The following is a 23,455-nucleotide window of genomic DNA, read 5'->3' as shown; positions in this document are numbered from 1 at the left end:
GAGGAGGGACAGGTCTGTGGAGAGGTTCCCGGTGGGGATTTACCCTTGGAAATATCCACCCCCATCTTCCAAAGCCCGATCCTTAACTGGGCGTGGGGGTGGGGGGCTGTCCCCGCAGTGGGGATTGGAGGGGGGGGGGTCTCAAGAGCCAGGCAAGGTCCCTGAGTTTTGGGCAGCTTGGCAGTTGGGGCTTGGAGGGTCGCCACACTGCCCACCCTCCCCCCCATTACCCTAGCTGGGGAGCGCAGGAGGGAACTGGAGGTGGGGCGCAGCTGGGGCAGGGAGGTGAAGGGGTACAAAGTGCCTGGGGACACCCGGGAGGGGTACCTATGGCCACCCCCCCCAAAGGAAGGGGTGATGTGATCTGAACTAAGGGCGGCAGGGGTCTGCACGGGGCGTGGGGGGCTTGGGTCTATGGATCTGGAGCTTCTTTTTTGGGAGGAGGTGCCGCCCCCCACAGTGGGAGGGGGCGGGTGGGCAGGGCGCGGACCGCCCCGCTTCGCTTTCCGGGGCTGGAGCGCGTCTGGGGCGCGTCTGGAGCGGGACGGCTGCGGGTGCGGGTGCGGGTGCGGGTGCGGGCGCGGGATGGCGCGGGCCGGGCGGCGCGGGGGGCGCTGCGGGCGGCGGGCGCTGCTGCTCTGCGCGGCGGGGGCGGCGGGCTGGGTGCTGGCGGCCGCGCTCCTGCTCCGCGCCGGGCCGGGCAGCCTCCCCCAGCGCTGCAGCGACCCGAGGAGCCGCCGCCTGCTGGCCGCGCTGGTAGGTGCCCGGGGACCCGGGCGGGACAGGGGGTTGAGGTGGGGCGCGGGCATCTCTACATGAACCCCGGACACTGGGGGGCTCCATGAGACCCTGGACACTCGGGGAGACCCTCCATCAGCCCCTGGACACTCGGGGGGACCCTCCATCAGCCCCGGGACACTCGGGGGGACCCTCCATCAGCCCCGGGACACTCGGGGGCACCCTCCATCAGCCCCGGGACACTCGGGGGACCCTCCATGAGCCCCGGACACTCGGGGGAACCCTTCATCAGCCTCTGGACACTCGGGGGACCCCTCCATGAGCCCCAGACACTCGGGGGGACCCTCCATGAGCCCCGGACACTCGGGAGGACCCTCCATCAGCCCCCTCAATGTGCCCCCGGACACTCGGGGGGAGACCCCTCCATCAGCCCTGGGACACTTGCAGGGGACCCCTCCATGAGCCCCCGGACACTCGGGGGGAGACCCCTCCATCAGCCCGGGGACACTCGGGGGAACCCTTCCATCAGCCCCTGGATACTCTGGGGGCACCCTTCCTGGAGCCCCGGGACACTCAGGGGGACCCCCTCCATGAGCCCGCGGACACTCGAGGGGAGACCCCTCCATCAGCCCCGGACACTCGGGGGGGGGCCCTCCATCAGCCCCCGGACACGGGGAGACCCCTTCATCAGCCCCGGAACATTCTGGGGGGACCTCTCCATCAGCCCGGGGACATTCTAGGGGAACCCCTCCATCAGCCCCGGGACACTCAGGGGGACCCCTCTATGAGCCCCTGGATTTTCAGGGGAGACCCCCACGAGCCCTAGGACACCCAGGGTGACCCTTCCGTGAGCACTGGGACACCCAGGGAAACCCTTTACCACCCCAGGACACAGGGAGCGTCTCCATGAGCCCGGCGCCACTGGGGGAGGGACCCCTTTATGAGCCCCAGGACACTGGGGGGTAAAGTCTCCAGGAGCCCCGGGACACTGGGGGGACCCCCCTCACGAACATTGGGGGGAACATCCCTTCAGGCGCTGGGACAGCCGGGTGTACCCCCTCCCGATTCTTGGGGACACCATGCGGGGGGTGGGGGGGACTGAGATCCGGGCACTGCAGGCATCCCACCCCGGTCCTGGGGCAGCTGTGACTCGCACTGTTCCCACCCCGACCCCCCCCCCACATTGCCCTAGTTTGGGAGCGCAGGAGGGAGGTGAAAGGGGTACAAAGCGAGCGGGGTGGCGGGGCTCCGAGGGGACCAGCCGGGACGCCCCCCATGCGGTGCAGAGAGCCCCCAGACCCCATCCTTTGTCCCCAAGGTCACGCCCTAAGCAAAAGTTTGGGGCGGGGCTCGGGTCCCCCTCCCCCGCGGGTACCTCAACTCTGCACTGGAGACCGCCTTTCTGGGGTTCCCACCTGGGGGTACTTACTCCAGCCAGAATCAGGAGAGCCCCCACAGGGCGCCTCCAAACCTGGGGGGGGACTGAACTGAGCGGCGCCTGGAGCGGGTTGGGGCCCTTTTGCCTGGAGGGAGACTGGAATGGAGTGCAGAAAGGACCGTCCCTTTGACTCCTGGAGCAGGGGAGTCTCCTTTTGAAACTGTGGCATCCCCCCCCCCAACCCTCACCCCTACCCCCTTGCCCGGGGAATTTCTGCCAGGTGGGTGGGAAAGTGTGGGTGGGCTTGAGTCTAAGCTTTTCAAGTGAGACTGGGGAATTGTTTAAAGAAGTGAAACCTTCCAGGTAGATCAAATGTTTTCTCTGAGTCTGCCACATGTCTTCATGAGCTGATCATGATGTGTGGATGACATGAACCATTCCTGTCTGTCTGTCTGTCATCTACCTACCTACTGTTATATTGAACTCTTTTTAAAATGTTTTAAATTATTTTTATTTACTATTGGATAGAGACAGAAACAAATTGGGAGAGGAGGAGGAGCTAGGGAGAGAGACAGACACCTGTAGCCCTGCTTCACCACTTGCAAAGCTTTCCCTCTGCAGGTGGGGAGTGGGGGGCTTGAACCTGGGTCCTTGCACATTGTAATGTGAGGACTTAACTAGGTGCACCACCACCTGGCCATTCCTCCTCCTCCTTCTTTAAATATATTTTGTTCTGTGTTAATGATAGACAAACCAGAACCTTGCTCAGCTCTGGCTGATGGTGGTGTGGGGGATTGAACCTGGAACTTTGGAGCCCCAGGCAGGAGAGTCTCTTTGCAGAACCACCATGCTGTCTCTCCCCACCCATACACTGAGCTTCTGTCCAGTTTTCTTTTCAGGAATACATTGGTTTTCTCACTTGTGCCAACTTTCCTTTCACTTAGGTGGATATTACTCCATGGTTTTTTTTTTTTTTTTTTGTGTGTGTAGGGGCTTAATTGATTAATTCAGCAACTAAGAATGACTGTTAAGGCCAGAAGTGGGCATCATGGGCTCAGCACAGCAGCAAAGCTCAAGGCCTGGTGAAGTGGGAAGAGCCCCAGTGGGAGTTCAGTTCAGTCTCCCTGTGGGCTCACTCATCCCAGCAGCCCCCCACCCCCCACCCCAGTGAGGGACGTTGTGTCTGGGGATTCTGCAAGTGCCTCCACTGGCAGGTGTCCCTGTTTGTGTGCGTGTGTGCGTGCGTGTGTGTGTGTGTGCGCGCGCGCGCGTGCGCGCGCGCGTGCGCTGACCAAAAGCTGCAGCAAAGTGTGTCTTCTGCACTGAAGACCCTCACCCCCTCCCCTCGCCTGGTGCATGGTCGCCCTCGGTGTCTGTCTGTCTGTCTGTCTGTCTCAAGCTCCTCTCCTGGTCTGACTTGTTGGAGTACACCTTTGGATTCCCTGTTTGAGCACATTCATTCTCACCAAGCTTGGAACTTGTCTCTTTTTCAATTTCCTTTTATTTTTCCTTATTGGGGGGAGATTACTGATCTACAGTGGACAGTAAAATACAGTAGCTGGTACCCGTGTAACATTTCTCAGTTTTCCACATAACAATTCAACCGCTTTCGGGTTCTTCTCTGCCATCCTGTTCCAGGACCTGAACCCTCCCAGTCCCACCCCCAGCCCCAGCCCCAGAGTCCTTTACTTTGGTTCAGTACACCAAACCCAGTCCAACTTCTGCTTTGTGTTTCCTTTCCTTTTTTTTTTTTGAGGGGGGGAGTGCACAGACCCCCAGCCCCTCTTTTCTCAGGACCACTCCAGAGAAGAATGGAGTCTGAATACACCCCAGTCTGCATCCCCCAGCCTGGCCCTGTGTTCGCCAGGCTGCAGCTGAATGAGGTCTCTGTCTCAGCTCCATCCACCCTCCGCCTCTCTCAACAATAGCAGTTGTGCTTGCTGTGTGTGTCCCTGGGCTCAGCCTCTCAAGGGCTGTCTCTCTGAGTGCTCCCCTTCATTCAGGTTCAGGGGCCTAGCCTTCCACCTCCTGGGAGTGTCCTGACCCCCAGCTGGGGGTGTTGGGGTGGGCTGGGTGTAGACTTCTCTGGGCGGCCTGGGGCTCCAGATGGGGCTGCTCAGTGCTCCCCGCAGCTGGGATGTCGCAGTCCGCCCCACCCCCCAGATTCTCATGAATTCCCGGAGCCAGCTTTCCCCCAAATGGTTGGGGTGACTGTGCCAGGCTGGCGGCCCTGGGCCCCGTGAGTCCTTTACTCGCCCAGTGAGTTTCTGCCCAGTGGTTCTGAGGTAAGCTGCTCATTTCAGGGAACTCAGTGCTCCTGAAAAGAAAGGAAAAAATAGGAGAAAAGCATGCAGACAGTAGGACAGGATAATAAAGCCAGAGAGAATATATCAAGAATTTCAATAATTCTTTTTGTTGTTGTTGCTGGGGCTCAGGGCCAGCACTATGAATCCATCACTCCTGGTGGCCATTTTTTCCTTTTTAATTTTATTTTTTAATTCGATAGAACAGAGAGAGATTGAGAGGGGCAGGGGAGATAGAGAAAAAGATAGACACCTGCAGATTTGGTTCATTGCTTGTGAATCGCCCCCCACCCCACACAGGTGGGGAGCCGGGGGCTGGAACTGAGATCCCTGTGTGTTGCCCCTGCGCTTTGTACTATGTGCACTTAGCCTGGCGCACCACCGCCCAGCTCCCTTCTTTTTCCCCTAGTTTTATTTATGTATAAGGAGAAGAGAGGAGAAGAGAAAGAGACACCTGCAGATCTGTTTCGCTGCTCATGAAGCATTCCCCCTCCAGGTGGGGAGTGGGAGCCCAAACCTGGGTCCTTGCGCCTGGTGATAAGAGCACCTAGCCAGGTGTGCTGCTGCCCAGCCCCTCAGTAATTCTTTTCTTTTTTTAAAATTTATTTCCTTTTTGTTGCCCTTGTTTTTTTAAATTTCTTTATTGGGGAATTAATGTTCTTCATTCAACAGTAAATACAATAGTTTGTACATGCATAACATTTCCCAGTTTTCCATATAACAATACAACCCCCACTAGGTCCTCTGTCATCCTTCTTGGGTCTGTATTCTCCCCACCCACCCACCCACCCCAGAGTCTTTTACTTTGGTGCAATACGCCAATTCCAGTTCAGGTTCTACTTGTGTTTTCTTTTCTGATCTTGTTTTTCAACTTCTGCCTGAGAGTGAGCCCTTGTTGTTTTTATTGTTGTTGTAGTTATTATTGTTGTTGTTGTCGTCGTTGTTGGATAGGAGAGAGAGAAATGGAGAGAGGAGGGGAAGACAGAGAGGGGGAGAGAAAGACAGACACCTGCAGACCTGCTTCACCGCCTGTGAAGCGACTCCCCTGCAGGTGGGGAGCCGGGGGCTCGAACCGGTTTCCTTACACTGCTCCTTGCATTTCACACCACCTGCGCCTAACCCGCTGTGCTACCGCCTGACTCCCTCAGTAATTCTTTAATCTGAACATTTCCCCCAGATTCTGTTCAAGATCTGGATGGATCATCTTGCTGTTTCTGTTCTTGTTGCGGTACCTACCTGTCTGTCTTGATCACTTTTGCGATCATTTTTTTTTTTTGAACCCAAGAGCTTTATTATGTGGCTTTCACTTACATAGGAGATAAACAAGTTAGTGATTGTGTACAACAAGAACAACACTTATCTTTGACTAAACTCATGATGACTGAGTGATAAAGTAGAAGAGTCAACAGAGAAATATATGAGGAGTTTTTTTCTGTAAACATAGAGTTTTCTATAGCTAAGAGACACCTCTTACACATATCAATCAATCTCAAGAGTTTGGAATTTCTTGCAAAAACATTTTAGTGGCAAGGAATGGAGGAAGGGCAACACTGGGTGGAACTCAGACTAGACTTGATGTGTTGAAGTTAAGCCAAGGACACGGAGGTGGGGTGGGGTGGGGTCCGTAGGGCGTTGGAGACCCAGTGCAGGGTGGTGGAGGGCCCGTGAGGGTGGTGAGGGTGCTGTGCAAATGTCTGTTGTGGGAAGATGAGGAATGGTGCCTATGTGACAACTGACCTGTAAGCCATTACTTCCGTGATTGAAAAAAAAAAAAATTAAGAGCAAGGACCCACGCAAGGATTCCAGTTTCAGCCCCCGGCTCCCCACCTGCAGGGGGCATTGCTACACAAGCAGTGAAGCAGGTCTGTAGGTCTCTCCTTCCTATTTATTTATTTATTATTGGATAGAGACAGAGAGACATTGAGGGGGAAGGGGAAGACAGAGAAGAGAGAGAGAGACAGGGAGACACCTGCAGCCCTGCTTCACCACTTGTGAAACTTTCCCCCTGCACGTGGGGACCAGGGGCTTGAACCTGGGTCCTTGCACACTGTAATGTAAATGCTTAACCAGGTGCACCACCACCTGGCCTGTCTCTCTCCCTCTTTATCTTCCCCTCTTCTCTCAACTTTTCTCTGTCCTGTCCAATAAAATGGGAAAAAGTGGCCACCAAGAGCAGTGGATTCGCAGTGCCGGCAGTACACACCCCAACGATATAACCTTGGGGGCAGTAAATCAATAACTAAATAAAACAGAAAACCAGCCAGTCTTGGGGCCTCCCAGCCCCTGCCTGAGGCAGCTCGGTTTGTGTCTGTGGAGAGTCCAGGACAGCCTTGAGAGAAGCTTTCTAAGAAGGTGGGACAGAAGGGCTGGGTAGTGGCACGCCTGGCTAAGTGCACACGGTACAGGGCTCGGAGACAGGGGCTCAATCCCTGGTCAGTCCATTTCTGCCCACCTGAGAGTTTTGGTTCTGACTGTCTCACCTGTTTGCAGTTGCCTTTAAGAGCTGCAGGGGCACGTGACTTACAGATTTCTTTTATTTTTATTTTTTAAAATTTTTGTTAGTGATTTAATATTGATTTACAACGTCACAGGGGAACAACCCTGCACCATTCCCACCGCCAGAGTTCTGTGTCCCCGTTCCCTTCATTGGAAGATACAGCAGTTCTCCTAAGGGTGTAGATATGGGTTGACTGTAATTTCTACAACTGCCTGTCTGTATAAATATTTGTCCATTTTTCCCCCTATGATCCCCTCTTCTCTTCCTTTCTGAGTCACACCTACACCTGTTACTGTTTCCAACTGTCCCTCCTTTCTTCCTCTTCTCTCTCTGGGTCCTGATGGAGCTGGAGTTCAGACCTTGTGGTCATCTTCCACCTGTCATTTCTCACCCTCTGTGAGTGTGGACCAGAATCTTTTTGGGCTGCAGAATGACTTACAGATTTCTCTCGCTGATGTGGCACTGCCCTGTGGGGACTCTGAGCTGTGGAGGAAATGTGGCATTGAATGTGAGCTGACCTGGGGGAGGCATCAGAGTCCCAGTGGCTACTCGGACACGGGGCACCTTCTCTTCTCTGGGAAGCACCTTCTGGCCCCTGGAGGTAGGAGGCGTGGGCCCATGGCGGAGAAGACCCGGGAGCTGCTGTGCTCTGTCCTCTGCCACACACAGCCACCCGCTCCAGCTCAGGGGCCTTGGAAAGAGGGAAAGGAGCCCAGGGCAACGAGAAGGACGCTTTGCCCAAACTGAATCACGTCTACAGGGGCGACCTACAGAACCCAGGGGGCAGGCAGCCTCTTCATCCAAGGTGTGCTTTGCAAAGACAGACAGACAGACAGACAGCCTCAAGAGGGGAACTGGGGGGCTCTCCCTGCTCAGTGTGACTTTGCTGCCTCCACAGCTCGAGTCCTGGTGTTTGCTCAACACCTCCAGGACCCCCCCCCCATGCCACACCCTGGGAGGGAAAAGCAGCCAAGGGGACAGGCTTGCTGTGGGTGGGCCCTTCATGCCTTGGTTTCTCATACTGCCTCACACACTCCGGAAACCTAGATGTTTGTTTTCAGAACTGGAAGCGATTACTGTTTAATAAGTCCTTTGCTAATATGCACTTGGGATTGTCAGTCTCCAGTATAAACACCTTCATTTTATCTATTTATTTTCCATTTCATTTCATTTTATTTTAGATAAAAAATAGGGAGGCAGAGGAGGGGAAGAAGCGAGAGACAATAAGAATGGAGGGGCCAGGTGGTGGCACATCCGGTTGAGTGCCTATCACAGTGCACAAGGACTGGGTTTGAGCCCCTGGTTCCCACCTGCAGGGGGAAAGCTTTGCAAGTGGTGAAGCAGGGCTGCAGGTGTCTCTCTTTCTCTCTCCTTCTCTCTTTCCCTTCCCTCTCAATTTCTGGCTGCCTCTATTCAATAAATAAAAATAATAAAAAACAATCTTGAGAGAGAGAGAGAAAGAGAGAATGCAAATGAAGGGGCCACAGCACCAAAGGTTCCTTCAATATGCAGGAGCCAGGCTTGAACCTGCATTGTGCATGTGGCGAAACAGCACATGATCCAAGTCAGCTATTGACAACAAAAACAAAAAACCCCCACCGATTTATCATGAGTAAGAAGGGAGAGAGACAGAGCCCAAAGCACTACCGCTCCAGCAGGAGGTGGTGTTGGGAATTGAACCTAGACCCCTGGGGTCAGGAATCTACCAGGCTGACCTAGCTCCCGGGCCCCAGCAACAGAACCCTTAGGAAGGTCGAGTACTGCCCTCAGCCACTAGGCAGAATATGGTCCTCAAAATGATAAATGTAAAGTCCCTTCTCTATGTGCAGGAGGAGGGCAGCTTTCATGACCTCCTGGAGAATGGTGGGGCTATTGACTATGCCCTGGGACAGGACCACCCACTCAAACCGGCCCACGGCCCAGAGTTATTGAGCACCGGGACAGAGAAAGCAGAACATTTACTGTCACGGAGGTGGAGGAGTATGGAGAAGAAACAGTCCCGTATGTCCATGGCTATGATAGGAACCCTGGTCGGGAAGGCTGAAGCAAGAGATAAGCCTTTCTTGGGGAGCCCCAGATGCGCAAGACCACATGAAAGTCTTGAAGCAACCACCATTTTCCGGATTTTTTCTGGATGGTAAACACTGGGGTATTCCAAGGGCTACAAGAAGGGCGGATGTGCCTCAGAGCAAGTTGCTTTTGGATCAGCTCTTTAAGGGAGGACAATTTCTCCCTTGTAGAGGCCATTGCTCGACCCAGACTGGGTCATTGGAGATCCAGTTACGGCAGAGAGTTTTAAAACTAGCAGTGGCTAAAAGGATTGGGGGTGGTAGCTGGGTGGAGGGGGGCAAAGCAGACCTTGGTCAAGGAGGTCTTCACCAGTCATCAAAATGACACTGAGGGCCTCAACGATGTCTCTTCCCGAGAGATTAGTGGCTACATCGGCCACCAAGGGGCAAATGTGTCCTTTGGTACCATCCGGGTCCTCCCATGTGAGAGCATCCTGGGTGATGGAAGCTTGGGAGGCCCCTCCTACTCCCATTAGACGGGGTTCCTGGGCCAGTTCCCACTGGGGGGGCACCTCTTGCTGTCTTAGGATAGTTTTTATCTGTGCCAATATCTATCAGGCACTTGAAAGCTCTGTCTCCTGTTTTGATTCTGATGGTGAGAGGGCAACCCTCTTCTACGGTGGTTACCCAGTAAGCCTTGGCACTAGTTGCTGGCCCTCTTGGCGGTGGGGCTGAGGGCTGCCCCTTAACTGGTTTAAAGGCGGCAGAAGCGTGCTGTTTTTATGGTATTTGGCACAGCAGTTCCTTTTCCAGTGATAGCCCTTCTGACATCTCAGACATAGCGAGGGCAGGGCTTTAGACTCCCTTTTTTGGCCTGGGATTGGGACAGTTCTTCCGCCAATGGTCTGAGCTCCCACACTGGAAGCAACGCTCTTATTCTTTCTGTTCCCCTAATGCCACTGCAAATGCCGGGGCCATGGTGGCAGGCTGGTGGGAGCGGGAGCCCATGTCCTGTGTAGCCACAATCCAGCAGCCTACATGCTCATCCTTAAGACCCTGGCAAGCTTGACGAAAGTGTGGTAACATCCCTTCCCATACTAAGGAGCACAGGAGGAGGGCCCGTGCATCGGGGTCGGGGATTTTACGCTCAAGTGTGGACTGAACTTTGGTAATGAATTTTGTCAAAGACTCATCAGGCTTCTGCCTAAGGGAGGCCAGAGAGGAGGGAGCAACACCCTGAGGAGAGCTAAGGCCTCCTGGTCAAAATAACCAAGAGGGAACCCAGTCCCAGCCTGCTGGAGGCCAGTCTCCCATCGTCCTGTCTTAAAAAGGGCCTCAAAATCCCAGTTGGGCCAAGTTTGTCCATTTCTTTGGGCCTGCTGGAGACATTCATCTTGAAAGAATGCTTCCCATTGTAAAAACAGGGGGTCCAGAAGGGTGGCTCGGGCCACATCTCGCCAATCCTGGGGTGTGTTCAGATTTTGGACTAGGCCCTGAAGGATGGAGTGGGTCCAAGGAGTGTGGACGCCATCTTCCTTTATAGCTTGTCCGAGTTCCCTAAGATCTCTGGAGTTTTAGGAGTACCAGGGGAGGGTCTCTGGCAGTTAGGAGTCAGTCACATTAACATGCATAGTCAGAATGGGATGGAGTGATGGTTCTGCTCATGGAGGCAGCACAGGTGCTCTGTGACAGAAGGTGGAGCGGCCAGCAAAGATGGGGGATCACAAGAGGGGGCAGAAGGCCTGGCATAAGGTGGCAGGGGAGGATATTTTGATTTGGATGGAGGGGGCCTATAGGGGTCTGAGGTGCCTTGTAGGCCTCAGTGAGACAAGTGGTCTGGTCTTTAAGATCATGGATCGCCACCTCTATGCACGGTGGATTATGAACCTCCTCGTTGGAATCTGAGTCAGCCTTTCCACTAATGGGGGAGGGCTTGGTGTCTGGGGCAGGGGGCTTTGATTCGGGGGGATTGGCGGAGGGTTGCAATGATGGCCTGAAATGCAAAGGGAGTTCAAGAATAATTCCCTCTGCTTCCTCCTTGCGAGTCAAGTAAGCCACTAGGACCCAGGTATCTGACTCATAGATGTTATCTGCGGAGAGCCAGGGGGAGACTCAGATGACGACATCCCAGAAAGAAAGGGCTCGCTTTTTAGAGAGCTTAATACCGCGAGTTTCTAGGAGGGCCCGGAGGCACCTAAGCTGGGGGTCCCATTGGTTTGTGGGAAGGCTGCCCGTGATAGACGGAAAGAGAGGCGCTTTGGGGCTGGCTAACTCAAAGCCCCTAGATGCAAGCCTGACCTCCGAATTTAAGAAGAGAGGTGAGGAGGGGTCTGACACCTGTACAGGCAGTCGAGGACAGGACAGAGGGAATGCAACCTTTGAATCACGCTAGAGAGTCAATTATCACGTCTCATATCCTGTTCCTCGTCCCTCATGATGGTTTCCAAGGATCCACAGCACCTCGACAGACCGGAGCCGTAGGGCCTCTTCTGCTGTAGTGGAACGTTTCTCAGGGGGGAAGGGTGCCCCACATTCAGTGCCAGATGTCGGATTCCTTGGGGGAACGAGCCAGCCAGGCTCCCACTTCACCGTCTGGTCCGTTGGCCACCAGAGACAGACAGAGAGTGGGGAATCATGGGCCAGCAGCGGCAGGGGTGAGCTCGCTGAGCCGTCTTCCAGCGTACCGTGGAGGTGGACGGTACAACAAACCACCTCAGGGCACCATGGCAGTGGATGGAACCCTTTATTGTCTCAGTTACAAGTTTATAAAGGGGCAGCAGTGCAGGGGAAGGCAGCCAGGCCAACCCATGAGACTATTATCTCCTTATAAGGAAAAAGAGGGAAAGGCAAGGGGAAGGTGTGGATGGTGATGCTGGAACGGGGGGAATAGAAATTTAAAGAAGGCGAAGCCCACCAGAGGGAGGAGGGGTGGGGTGGTGTGGCGAGGCTGACAGGCTGGTTGGAATTCCCCCACATACACAGCCCATCTCGCTCAACCACAGTGGCTGGCGTGCCAGTGGGAGACTGACAGGGGAGCTTCCTCCATGCTCAAACGCACATTAGACCCACACATGGGGAGAATGTGCCATCTGCAGAGAGTCTGGGGTTTGGAATCACGCCTCCCAGCCTGAGTGGGGGGGGGGTGCAGGGGGTGGGGCCCCCACTGTAAAGAGCTGCTTGTAGCGGACTCCGGGGTGCAAGTGCCACTCAGCAGACCGCAGCCTCTGGGCAGCTGGGGACCCCACAGCTTGCATAAGCCTGGTGGCTTCCACACTCTCCCCCTGGCACGGGGTGGACCCAGTGGGTTCTGGGAGGAGGGGAGGCCGGCACGAGGGCCAAGCTATGGCAGGGAGTGAGTGACCTCTGGTCTCGGGTCTGGGTGGAGGTGCAGCCCCTCGCAGGCTGCCCCAGGCCTCACTGCCTAGTGACCCTCCCTTTCGTGTGCTGTGCATGTTCCAGAATGCAGGGAGGGGGCCGGGGGCCGGGGGCTGGGGGCTGGTGCCTTGACTGAGCACACACGTCACCATGTACAAGGACCCTGAGTGTGAACACCTGCAGGGGCAAAGCTTCACGAGCGGTAAAGCAGGGCTGCAGGCGTCTCTCTTTCTCTCCCTCTATCTCTGCTTCACCTTTCCATTTCTCTCTGTCCCATCAAATAAAAGAAAAAGAAAAAAGTCACTAGGAGTGGTGGATTCATAATAGCAGCACCAGGCCCCAGCAATAACCCTAGTAGAGATTTTAAAAAAAGAGAGAAAGAAAAAGGAAGAAACAGAAAGGAGTGAGCTATGGGACTAGGTCATCTGGAGGGGGTCGGGAGTCAGGGATTGTGCCCCAGCCTTGTACAAAGGGTCCAGAAGCTGGGCGTGGTATGTTGAGCTCACATGTTCCCATAGACAAGGACCCAGGTTCAAGCCCCTGCTCCCTGCCTCCAGGGGGAAAGCTTCATAAGCGGAGGAGCAGGGTGCAGGTGTCTCTCTCTCCCTCTCTAATCCCCCTTCCCTCTCAATTTCTGCCTTATCAAATAAAATAGAAAGAAAATGAAGGAAGGAAGGAAGGAAGGAAGGAAGGAAGGAAGGGGCAAAGGAAGGAAGGAAGGAAGGAAGGAAGGAAGGAAGGAAGGAAGGGGCAAAGGAAGGAAGGAAGGAAGGAAGGGAGGAAGAAAATGAGAATGAGAATGGGTCAGGGGCCTCGTCTGCTCAAGTGCTGAAAATGAACATCTCTGTGGGTGACCTTGGGCCAGGCAGGGTCAAGGGCCCCACATCTGAGACGTTACTGGCCAGCTGGGGCAGACAGTTCAAAGGCCTGGGTGACCGTGACGTGTGGCCAGGCTGGAACCTGGGGCTCACTTAACCCCAGGTCCTTGCCTGACCCAGGGAACCAAGACCTTTTCAGAGAGAAGGGCCTGACTGGCGGTCACCTGGTGGGGGAAGAGGGTTCAGGCCAAGAGGGCCACCCCCAGAATGGGCAGTCCCAGCGCAGAGGACGGTGCCTGAGCAGGTGGAGGCCTGGCCTCCAGGGAGTGTGCTCCTGAGTGTCCCATGTCCCTGCAGTGTCATCTGTCCCTCTGACTATCCCCTGTACCCCGAGTATCCCCTGTCCTTGAGTGTTCCCTGCCCATGAGTGTCTTCGGCCCTCAAGTGTCCCGTAAATGTCCCCTGTCCCTAAGTGTCCCCTGCCCCCAGGTGTCCCCTACCCACCCCAGTGTCCCCTGTCCCTAAGTGTCCCGTCCTCCAATGTTCCCAGTCTCTGAGTGTCCCCTGTCCCTGAGTGAATCATCCACCCCAGTGTCCCTGTCCCTGAGTGTCCTTCAGTGCCCCAACTGTGACTGTCCCTTGTCCCCAAATGTCCATATCCCTGACAGTACTCATCCTGAGTATCCTTGTCCCAAACTGTCCCCTCTCCTTGAGAGCCCCCGTCCCTGAACACACCCATCCCTGAGCACCCCAGTCCATGAGCGTCCCTGACCCCTGAGCGTCCCCATCCCAGACAGTCCTTGTCCCTGAGTGTCCCCATCCCTGAGTGTCCCCATCCCAGACTGTCCTTGTCCCTGTGTGTACCCATCCCTGAGTGTCCCCATCCCAGACTATCCTTCTCCCTGTGTGTCCCCATCCCTGAGTGTCCCCATCCCAGACTGTCCTTGTCCCTGTGTGTACCCATCCCTGAGTGTCCCCATCCCAGACTATCCTTCTCCCTGTGTGTCCCCATCCCTGAGTGTCCCCATCCCAGACTATCCTGTCCCTGTGTGTCCCCATCCCTGAGTGTCCCCATCCTAGACTGTCCTTGTCCCTGTGTGTCCCCATCCCTGAGTGTCCCCATCCCAGACTGTCCTTGTCCCTGTGTGTACCCATCCCTGAGTGTCTCCATCCCAGACTGTCCTTGTCCCTGAGTGTCCCCATCCCTGAATGCCCCCATCCCAGAGTGTCCCCATCCCAGACTGTCCTTGTCCCTGTGTGTCCCCATCCCTGAGTGTCCCCATCCCAGACTGTCCTTGTCCCTGTGTGTCCCCATCCCTGAGTGTCACCATAATAGACTGTCCTTGTCCCTGTGTGTACCCATCCCTGAGTGTCCCCATCCCAGACTGTCCTTGTCCCTGTGTGTCCCCATCCCTGAGTGTCCCCATCCCAGACTGTCCTTGTCCCTGTGTGTCCCCATCCCTGAGTGTCTCCATCCCAGACTGTCCTTGTCCCTGAGTGTCCCCATCTCTGAGTGTCCCCATCCCAGACTGTCCTTGTCCCTGAGTGTCCCCATCCCTGAGTGTCCCCACCCCAGACTGTCCTTGTCCCTGAGTGTCCCCATCCCTGAGTGTCCCCATCCCAGACTGTCCTTGTCCCTGAGTGTCCCCATCCCTGAGTGTCCCTATCCCAGAGTGTTTCCGACCCTGAGTGTCCCCATCCCTGAGTGTCCCATCCCTGAGTGTCCCATCCCTGAGTGTCCCATCCCTGAGTGTCCCCATACCTGAGTGTCTCCGTCCCTGAGTGTCCAATTCCTGAGTGTCTCCGTCCCAGAGTGTCCCCATCCCTGAGTGTCCCCATCCCAGAGTGTCCCCATCCCTGAGTGTCCCCGTGCCTGAGTGTCCCCATCCCTGAGTGTCTCCGTCCCTGAGTGTTCCCATCCCTGAGTGTCCCCATCCCTGAGTGTCCCCATCCCTGAGTGTCCCCATTCCTGAGTGTCCCCATCCCTGAGTGTCTCTGACCCTCAGTGTCCCCATCCCTGAGTGTCCCCATCCCTGAGTGTCCCTGTCCCTGAGTGTCCCCATCCCTGAGTGTCCCCATCCCTGAGTGTCCCTGTCCCCACAGTGCCAGGACTTCCAGGCCGGAGTGCTCACGGGGGACCTGTGTGAGGACCTGTGTGACAGGGGGCTGCTGCACTACGTGGGCTGCCTGTCCCAGGAGCGCGGGAAGCAGGTGCTGCGGGCGGAGTGGCGCGGCAGGCCAGTGGTCCTCAAGGCCCGGGAGGGGTTGCCGGGTGGCCCCCTGCCGCCAGGCCCGCTGGACGGGGCGGCTGAGGACCTGCCAGAGGCTGAGCTGCAGCTGCTGGTGGCGGCCGAGGTACAGGCGGTGCTGGGTCCGGGGCCGGCGGGGGGCGGCCGGTGGCCCTGGGCGCGGTGGCCAGGGGGCCGTGGGGGCCGGGTGGCCAGCCTGGGAGCCCTGCTGCGCCAGGAGGAGCTGGTGCTGCTGGGCCAGCTGGGGGGACGCAGCCCGCACACCCCACCCGTGCTGGGCTCCTGCGGCCCCTTCTATGCCCTGGAGCTCCTGGCGGCCGGGGGACCCCAGCACCCCGCACTCTTCCCGCTGCGGCCTGTGGGCGCCCGGGCTCGGACCCGGGCCGTGGGTGCTGTGGCGCTCAGCTTCCTGGCTTTGGCGCGCCACTTTGCCGGGGACTTCCGGCACCGCCTGCACCTGTGTGACATCAAGCCTGAGAACTTTGCCATCAGGGACGACTTGACGGTGAGGGGCCAGGGTGCGAGGGGGCGGGGGCCAGGGGGTGGTGACAGGGCGGCCCAACCGACAGGCACCTGGCCTGTCCCCTTGTGGCTCTCAGGAGGACACAGGCCTTGCAGGTGTGCGGCCCTGAGGGCTCAAACCTTGGCTCTGCACATGCCAGGCCACTGCTCTGCTCCTCTCTCTCTCTCTCTCTCCCCCTCTCTTTCTTTCTCCCCCCCATCTCTCTGTGTGTCTTTAATAAATCAAGCAATCTTGGTGCCGGGCGGTGGTGCCCCTGGTTGAGCGCACACATTACAGACAAGGACCTGAGTTCAAGTCTCTGGTTCCCACCTGCAGGAGAAAGCTTCATGAGTGGTGGAGCAGTGTGGCATGTGTATCCATCTATCTACCTATCTATCATCTGTCTCTCTATCTTCTGTCTCTCTCTCTCTCTGTCTGTCTGTCTATCTATCTCTATCTCCAGGTTCAAATCTTATGTTAGGGTGCTACTCTTCTTCTCTCATCTCTCTCTCTCTCTCTCTCATCTCTCTCCCTCTTTCCCTCTTTAATAAATACAGCAGGGGAGTCGGGCAGTAGCGCAGTGGGTTAAGCTCACACAGGTGGCGCAAAGCACAAGGACCAGCATAAGGATCCCGGTTGGAGGCCCCGGTTCCCCACCTGCAGGGGAGTCGCCTCATAGGCGGTGAAGCAGGTCTGCAGGTGTCTCTCTTTCTCTCCCCCACTCTGTCTTCCCCTCCTCTCTACATTTCTCTGTCCTATCCAACAAGAACGACATCAATAACAACAACAATAATAAAAAACAGCAAGGGCAACAAAAGGAAAAAAGTGGCCTCCAGGAGCAGTGGATTCATGGTGCAGGCACCGAGCCCCAGCAGTAACCCTGGAGGCAATAAATAAATAAATAAATAAAGCAATCTCAGGACCGGGCGGTGGTGCCCCTGGTTGAGCGCACACATCACAGGGCACAAAGACCCAGGTTCAAACCCCTGGGTCCCACCTGCAGGGGGAAAGCTTCACACGTGGTGAAGCAGGACTGCAGGTCTCTGTCAACCTCCTAGATCTGTTTCCCCTCCCTCCTGATTTCTCTCTGTCTCTACCCAAAACACACAAATTAAAAATGTTTTAAAAACACAAAGCCAGCCCTCCCAGGCCAGGGAGCTCACGCAGACAAGAGCACAGGCCTTATGTGCCCCAGGCTGCTAGGACCAGTGGTGCTCTGCTCTCGGTCTCACGAGAGGGTCCCTGAAGGCAGGTGGGGTGAGTGAGGTCCCCGGGGATGTCACTGTTGTTTTGCACACCCACCCATCTGGCGGGGCCACCCAGGGTCTTGCGACATCAGCTGGGTGTGTGTCTTTGTTCAGGGGAACCAAAGCTGTCTTCACCCAGACGTGGGCCAGGCGCTGGGGCCCACAGGTCTTGTTCCATCTGCACAGCTGCATGGGTGTGGGTGGCAGAGGGCTCCCTACACTAAGCCTCCAGCCAGGGATCTTCCTTACAGAGGCCGGGGTTCAGGAGGCTCCTTGTGTCCCCAAGGCAAAGCAGCAGTCGCAGAAGCACGAGAGATCTGCTCGTTCCCCACCCCAGGCTCTGAGGAGAGACCTGCAAACCTACGGGGGCCTTGCTATGGGGAGGGAGGAGTGTCTTCAGGCCTCATGGAGGAACTGACCGTCCAGGCCAGTTAGATGGCTCCCCTGGACCTCCGGTCACTTGCTCAGGCTGAGTCTGTGCTGTCTTTCCTACTCTCCCTCTGTCTCTTTGCTGAGAAATACTTTATGAAAGCACTTTGTTCATTTTATCTGATAGAAATTGAGAGGGGAGTGAGTGACAGAGAGGGGGAGAGACAGAGAGACACCTGCAGCCCTGCTCCACCCCTCTTGAAGCTTTTCCCCTGCAGGTGGGGACTGGGGGCTTGAACCTGGATCCTCGCACATGGGAACACATATGGTCCACCGGCTGGGCCCTCTGTTGAGACATTCTTGCAGCTTTTCACCTCAAGAAAGGGAGAAGTCACCCAGCATGATGAACACACACACAGACACACACAAAAAAAACCACAGACACATACAGACAGACACACAGAGACACAGACACACAGACACAGACACTCACACACATATACGTACAGACACACACACACACACACACACACACACACACACACACACTTTATGCTCCCAAACCACTGTGAGCAAAGGCCCCTCTTTGGAGGGAGGTCCTACCCAGAGCTGCCTCCTCAGAGGAGCAGGGAGCCGGCCCCCAACACCTTCCCTGGCTGGTGGCAGGTTTGATCTGAGATGCAGCTCCAGGCAGGAGAGACAGGAGCCTTGGGGCCCTGGGGAGAAGCGGCGTGTGGGGTCTCCGTGTTGCTGTCCCCTGGAGGTGAGGAGTGTGCACACGTGGCTGCGATCCAGCATGGGAGAGTGAGTCCACCTCCCCCCGGCAGTGAGAGAAGCAGTCCAAACCAGGGCAGAGGTGCAGGAGCTGAAACTCCAGCGCGGGGCTCCGGGAAGCTGGAGAGGTGGCGGGAGGCCACAGTGTCACAGGGCCAATTCTAAGGGTGACAGGCCCTTAGCAGAGCCTCCTGGTGAGGTGACCAGGGTAAGGGAGGCAGATGGTGCTTTGGGCTACTTAATGAGGCAGGAAAAAATAGGTGTAAATAATCATATCTGTTTACCATGCCTGACTTAGCAATTAGGCAAGACTCTTTTCAATTTATTCATTTAATGGGGTGGCCGGGGTGGGGGGAGTAGGCTCAGAACGCCACTCAGGCCAGTGTGGTGTCAGGCTTACAATACATGTACGCCACCCACAGAGCCACCTCCCCGGCTGCTAGGAAAAACTCTAAAACAGAAACGTTCCCTGTTCTAGAAGAGTTCTAACTACTTCTTGATAAAGTCAAGCAATAGGCATGAATGTTTCTATTAAAATGCAACTAGGAGAAGGAGGGTCTAGGATGCCCTTTGAATAGGAACTCGGATTAACCCAGAGGGAAATGATCATTCTGATTCCTACACCACTGTTCACTTAATTATTACATGGGGTTCATTTATTCATTACTGAACCGCATGTACAACCTATGCCATTATTATTTTTTATGGGCTAGAGTAGAGAGGGAGGGAGGGAGAGAGAGAGAGAGAGAGAGAGGGAGAGAGAGAGAGACACCTGTAAACCTGCTTCACCACTCAGAAAGCTCCCCCTTCCCTCTTCCTCCTTCCCCCCCCCACCCCCACTACTCAGCCCTGGCTTGTGGTGGTGGTGGGAGGACGTCTTGATTCTCAGGCATTAGAGTCTCTTTGAATAACCATTGTATTTTCTTCTCTCTCTCTCTTTCACTTTCTCTTTCTTTCCTTCTCTTTCTTTATCAGGATTATCACTATCCATACTGCACATTCCCCGTGGATTCTTTTTCTTTTTAGACAGAGAGAGAGAGAAAGAGAGAGAGGAAGAGGGAGAGACCGCAGCACTGCTCCACCACTTGTGAAGCTTCCCCTGTGTAGGCGCTCTCCTTTGGCAACTGAGGGCTTGAGCCTGTGTCCTGGTGCACGGTGAAGTGTGTTCTCAACCGAGTGAGCCATCTCCTGGCCCCACAACCTATGTTGCCTGGGAAAATAAATCCAGTGATCAGTAAGAATCACTCTATCCATCAGTAGAGTGGACAGACAGGGCTACCCCTTCTGTGACCCCGTAGGGGTCTCTGGTGGAGTTCCTCTTTGCTGACACTGGCTTCTCATCTATCCTGAAATCAACGACTTTGCTCTTGCTAGTGAGCTTCTGAACAGTCGCCAAGAAGCACACAGCTTTCTGGCAGCGATCCCGAAGGAAAAACAAAAGCCCACACCAGGAATGTGCCTGGGGTGGAAGGGACCCCCGCCTAGGGCCTGCAGAGGAAAGGGAGGGGCTGGCCTGTCTGTCAAAGGTGACAGGCCCCAGGGACACCAGCTTGCCCAGGCTCCTCTGCCCGCAGCTACCTGCAGCTTGGCTTGGGCTTGGGGGATGCCAGCTGTCTGGGGAGGGGTGGGTCCTCCTCCCAGGTGTGAGGCTCAGGTGGGGCCCCTCCTCTCAGGTGTGAGGCTCAGGTGGGGCCCCTCCTCTCAGGTGTGAGGCTCAGGACCCGTGCACACACTAGCTCCTTCTCTGCTCCTGATGCCCGCTGGGTAGGGGGTAGGGAGCCAGGGAGCCGTGGTTGGGTCGCCTTGCTTGGTGCTGCCAGGCCCGGGTCCCCTGGAGAGCTGGTACTCAACCACATGTCCCCACATGTCCATCTGCCAGGCCGCCAAGAAGCAGCTTCCCCAGCTCATCCACACCCTCGTCCTGGTGTGGGCTCCTCTGCTGCTCTGGGCCAGGGACAGACCTTCTGTGCTCAGGGCTCGGTGACCTGGACCCTCCCCAGCCAGCCCTCAGTGATGCAGAGGCGGGGGAAGGGACGGCGGTGTGCCACTGAGGGCTTCCAGGGGTGCTGCAGAGAAAGACAGCCTCATAGTACAAGGAACCTCAAAGTGACAACGGTGCTTCTTCCCCAAACTCCATTTTCAGGGCTCTGGGCAGTGGTGTTCCTGGTTGAGCGCACACTGTACAAAGCACAAGGACCCGGGCTCAAGCTGCTGGCCCCCACCCGCAGGTCGGGGGGAGAGCTTCACAGATGGTGAAGCGGGTCTGCCGGTGTCTCTCTGTCTCTCGCCCACTCTATCTCTCCCTCCCCTCTCAATTTATCTCTGTCTTATAATACAACAGTGCAGGGGTAGAGAGTACAATGGTTCTGCAAACAGAATCTCATGCCTGAGGCTCCAAAGTCCCAGGTTCAGTCCCCCACAATACCATAAGCCAGAGCTGAGCAGTGCTTCAGTAAAAATACGTAAATAAATACAATACAATACAATAAACATAATAGGAAAAATGGCCACCAGGAGCAGTGGATTCATAGTGCTGGCACCGAGCCTCAGAGATAGCCTTCGTGGCAATAGAAATAAAATAAAATATTAATTTTCTTATTTAAATTATATGAGAGAGGGAGAGAGAGCCGGTAGGTAGCCCGGGCACAATTCTGGTATATGCGGTATCAGGGATCGAACCCGGAGCCGTGTGCACGCAAGCCCTGTGCTCCTCCCACTGTGTTGTCTCTGGCCGCCCAAAGCATCAGTGTAGAGAGAGTCCTTTCCAGCAAAGCCACTGTGACCGAAGCAGCTGGGCGTCCCTGAACCTGCCAACACCCACACCCACACCCTCGGGGAGGCCCCCACCCCCGTGCCTGTGGGAGCCCGCCATCCCCCACGTCCGTGCAGGTGGTGGCCATCGACGTAGACATGGCCTTCTTTGAGCCCAAGATGCGGGAGATCCTGGAGCAGAACTGCACGGGGCATGAGGACTGCAGCTTCTTTGACTGCATCTCCAGGTGTGACTGGCACACTCACAGGTGTGGTGCCCAGAGGCTCAACAGCAACCTGCAGGTACCGGCCCCGGACCGCTGGGCCTCTCTCACCAGGGAGGGGATGGGGGTGTCACCTCTGGTCTCCTGGGATCCGGGCTGGGGTGTCCCCTCTGGTGTGTCCCCTCTGGTCACTAGAGACCCAGGGGAAGGGTGTCCTCTAGGGTCAGCTGGGGCTCAGGGTACAGGGGGTCCTTTCTGGTCATCTGGGCCCAGGACACGGTCTCCTCTCTGGTTAACTGAGGGCGCTGGGGCGGGGGGGGGCATCCTGTCTGGTCACCTGGGGGTCCCCACTGGGGAGGGAACCACCCTCTCTGATCACCACTTGCCCCTTGGTGGTGGCTCAGCCCCAAGTATGGCCGAGGGCCCCCCTTTCTGTGCTAGCTGGCCCTGTGTGTTCAGCAAGGGCAGGGCACTGGTCACTGCTCTCTGGTTCTATAACCCTTGGGCTGGGGGCTCAGCTACCCTCAGGGTCCCCGGGATCTGTTGGGAGCTGTGGGGGTCTGTGTCACTCTCCGGGCTCCTGGTGTCCCCGAGGGTGGGTGAGGGAGACCTGTGAGGCCCTAGGCCGCCACCCTGAACTGTCCCTCCCGTCTCAGGTCATCTGTGACAAGATCTTCCGCCACTGGTTTGTGTCCTCTCTGCAGAGCTCCCTGTCTCTGTCTCTCCAGCAGCAGCTACGGGAGGCCGTGCTGGAGTGTGCGGACCCGGGAGGGGCCCCCAGTGTCGGCCAGAAGCTGCAGCGCCTCCTGCAGGCTGCACTCAGGGAGCTGCAGGACATGGAGGAGTAGCCCTGCTCCTGAGGCCTCAGGACGGGGCTGTGACCTTGGAGGAGGGGTCCTTGAGGCCGGTGGACCCCCTTCCCCACCACTGGCCTGTCACCAGACACGAGGGAAGGCACATGGAGCTGTCCCTTTGAGGCCATGGCCAGCAGCCCCTCCCGCTGCCTCTCTGCAGAGGCCTGCCCCAGTGCTCTCTCTGCACACCCTCGCCACGTGCACTGAGTGTGCACACAGGGGTGTGAGCAGGTGTGCAAGCCCGGCCATCCTCCGGGCGGGGAGAGAAGTCTCCAGCGAGCCCGGGTCTGGGGGGGAGGGTGGGTGGCAGTGGGATATTCCCATTCTTGTGGACCAGATGCAATAAACAGCAGTAATGCATCCTGGGGGGCTCCGTGTGTGCGTGTGCGGCACCCCATCAAGAACGCCAGGGATCCTGACACGGTCATCTCCTCTGGACCTGCATTCAGACTTCAAGGAAGCTGGGCAGGAGGACGAGAATGGGACGACGCATTCTCCCCCCGTTATTGCTACAAATAATTATACTGTCACAATTGATTAATAGTGCTTTGGCAGTGCCTGGTGGTAATGGAGAGTCAGAAGCACCCCTCTCCCTTACACAGGGGCATATTTGAAAGTTACATTATGAAAGTGGGGAAGGTGGGTCAACATAGACAGACAAAACAAGTCACCTGCCCCTCAAAGAAAGAATGCAGAGATTGAGGCCTCCCTGGTACAAGTTGATGTATCGAAACAAAGAAAGATGAATAGTTAAACTGTACCAGACCTAGATGAGCAGTGGTCCACGACTAGGCAAAGATCCGTTTGCCCCCCATAGAAGATTAATGATAGAAATAGCCCTCAGCAAAAGTCAAAAACAATTCTGGGTATGACCTCCCCTGAGAACAGGGCGATATTAAGAATTGTACCATTCTTGACAGAAATAGGGGAGTAACATGTAGCCTGCCAAAGCCACAAGACTGAGCTGGTTGTTTAGGCAACCTGAATGTAACCTGAAAAAGTATAAAAGCTAATGCAGTTTCACTATTAAAATGAGTCCAGATTCACCCTCCAATAGAGTGTGGTGTCTATCTGTTCTCCCTCGCGCCGACTCCTGACCCACCGGGGAGGTCGCCTTCCGAGACTCCTGACTCTCCTGCTGCTCATCCGCTGTGGTGGTCCGCGGCATGCATGTACATGTGAGTGTGCGTGTGCGTGTGTGTGTGTGTGGCAGTGCGGCCTCTGCCCTCAATGCCAGCTTCACGGACGGATCAGCACTCGACTGTGGGGAGCAAGGGAAACCATGACTGCCTCCAGGAACAACAACTCAAACCATGTGTGTTTAGGCCGGTGAGGAGTCCTTGAGACTCCGCAGGTGTCTCCTATCT

At 56.2% G+C, this 23,455-nt stretch overlaps 1 protein-coding gene across 1 annotated transcript; it reads left to right on the top strand.

The window, feature by feature from the left end:
- Positions 1-538: 538 nt before the first annotated feature.
- On the top strand, positions 539-22,448 carry DIPK1C (divergent protein kinase domain 1C). The gene is made up of 4 exons (XM_060174047.1): positions 539-756; positions 15,222-15,872; positions 21,149-21,313; positions 21,891-22,448. Exons 1-4 carry the CDS (start codon positions 586-588, stop codon positions 22,080-22,082), a joined length of 1,179 nt encoding a protein of 392 aa, XP_060030030.1. The 5' UTR covers positions 539-585; the 3' UTR covers positions 22,083-22,448.
- The last annotated feature ends 1,007 nt before the right edge of the window (positions 22,449-23,455 follow it).

Source organism: Erinaceus europaeus, chromosome 15, assembly GCF_950295315.1.
Source record: "Erinaceus europaeus chromosome 15, mEriEur2.1, whole genome shotgun sequence".
NCBI lineage: Eukaryota > Metazoa > Chordata > Mammalia > Eulipotyphla > Erinaceidae > Erinaceus > Erinaceus europaeus.
Note: the sequence above shows the minus strand (reverse complement) of the source record. Positions and strands in the feature narration are given on the sequence as shown.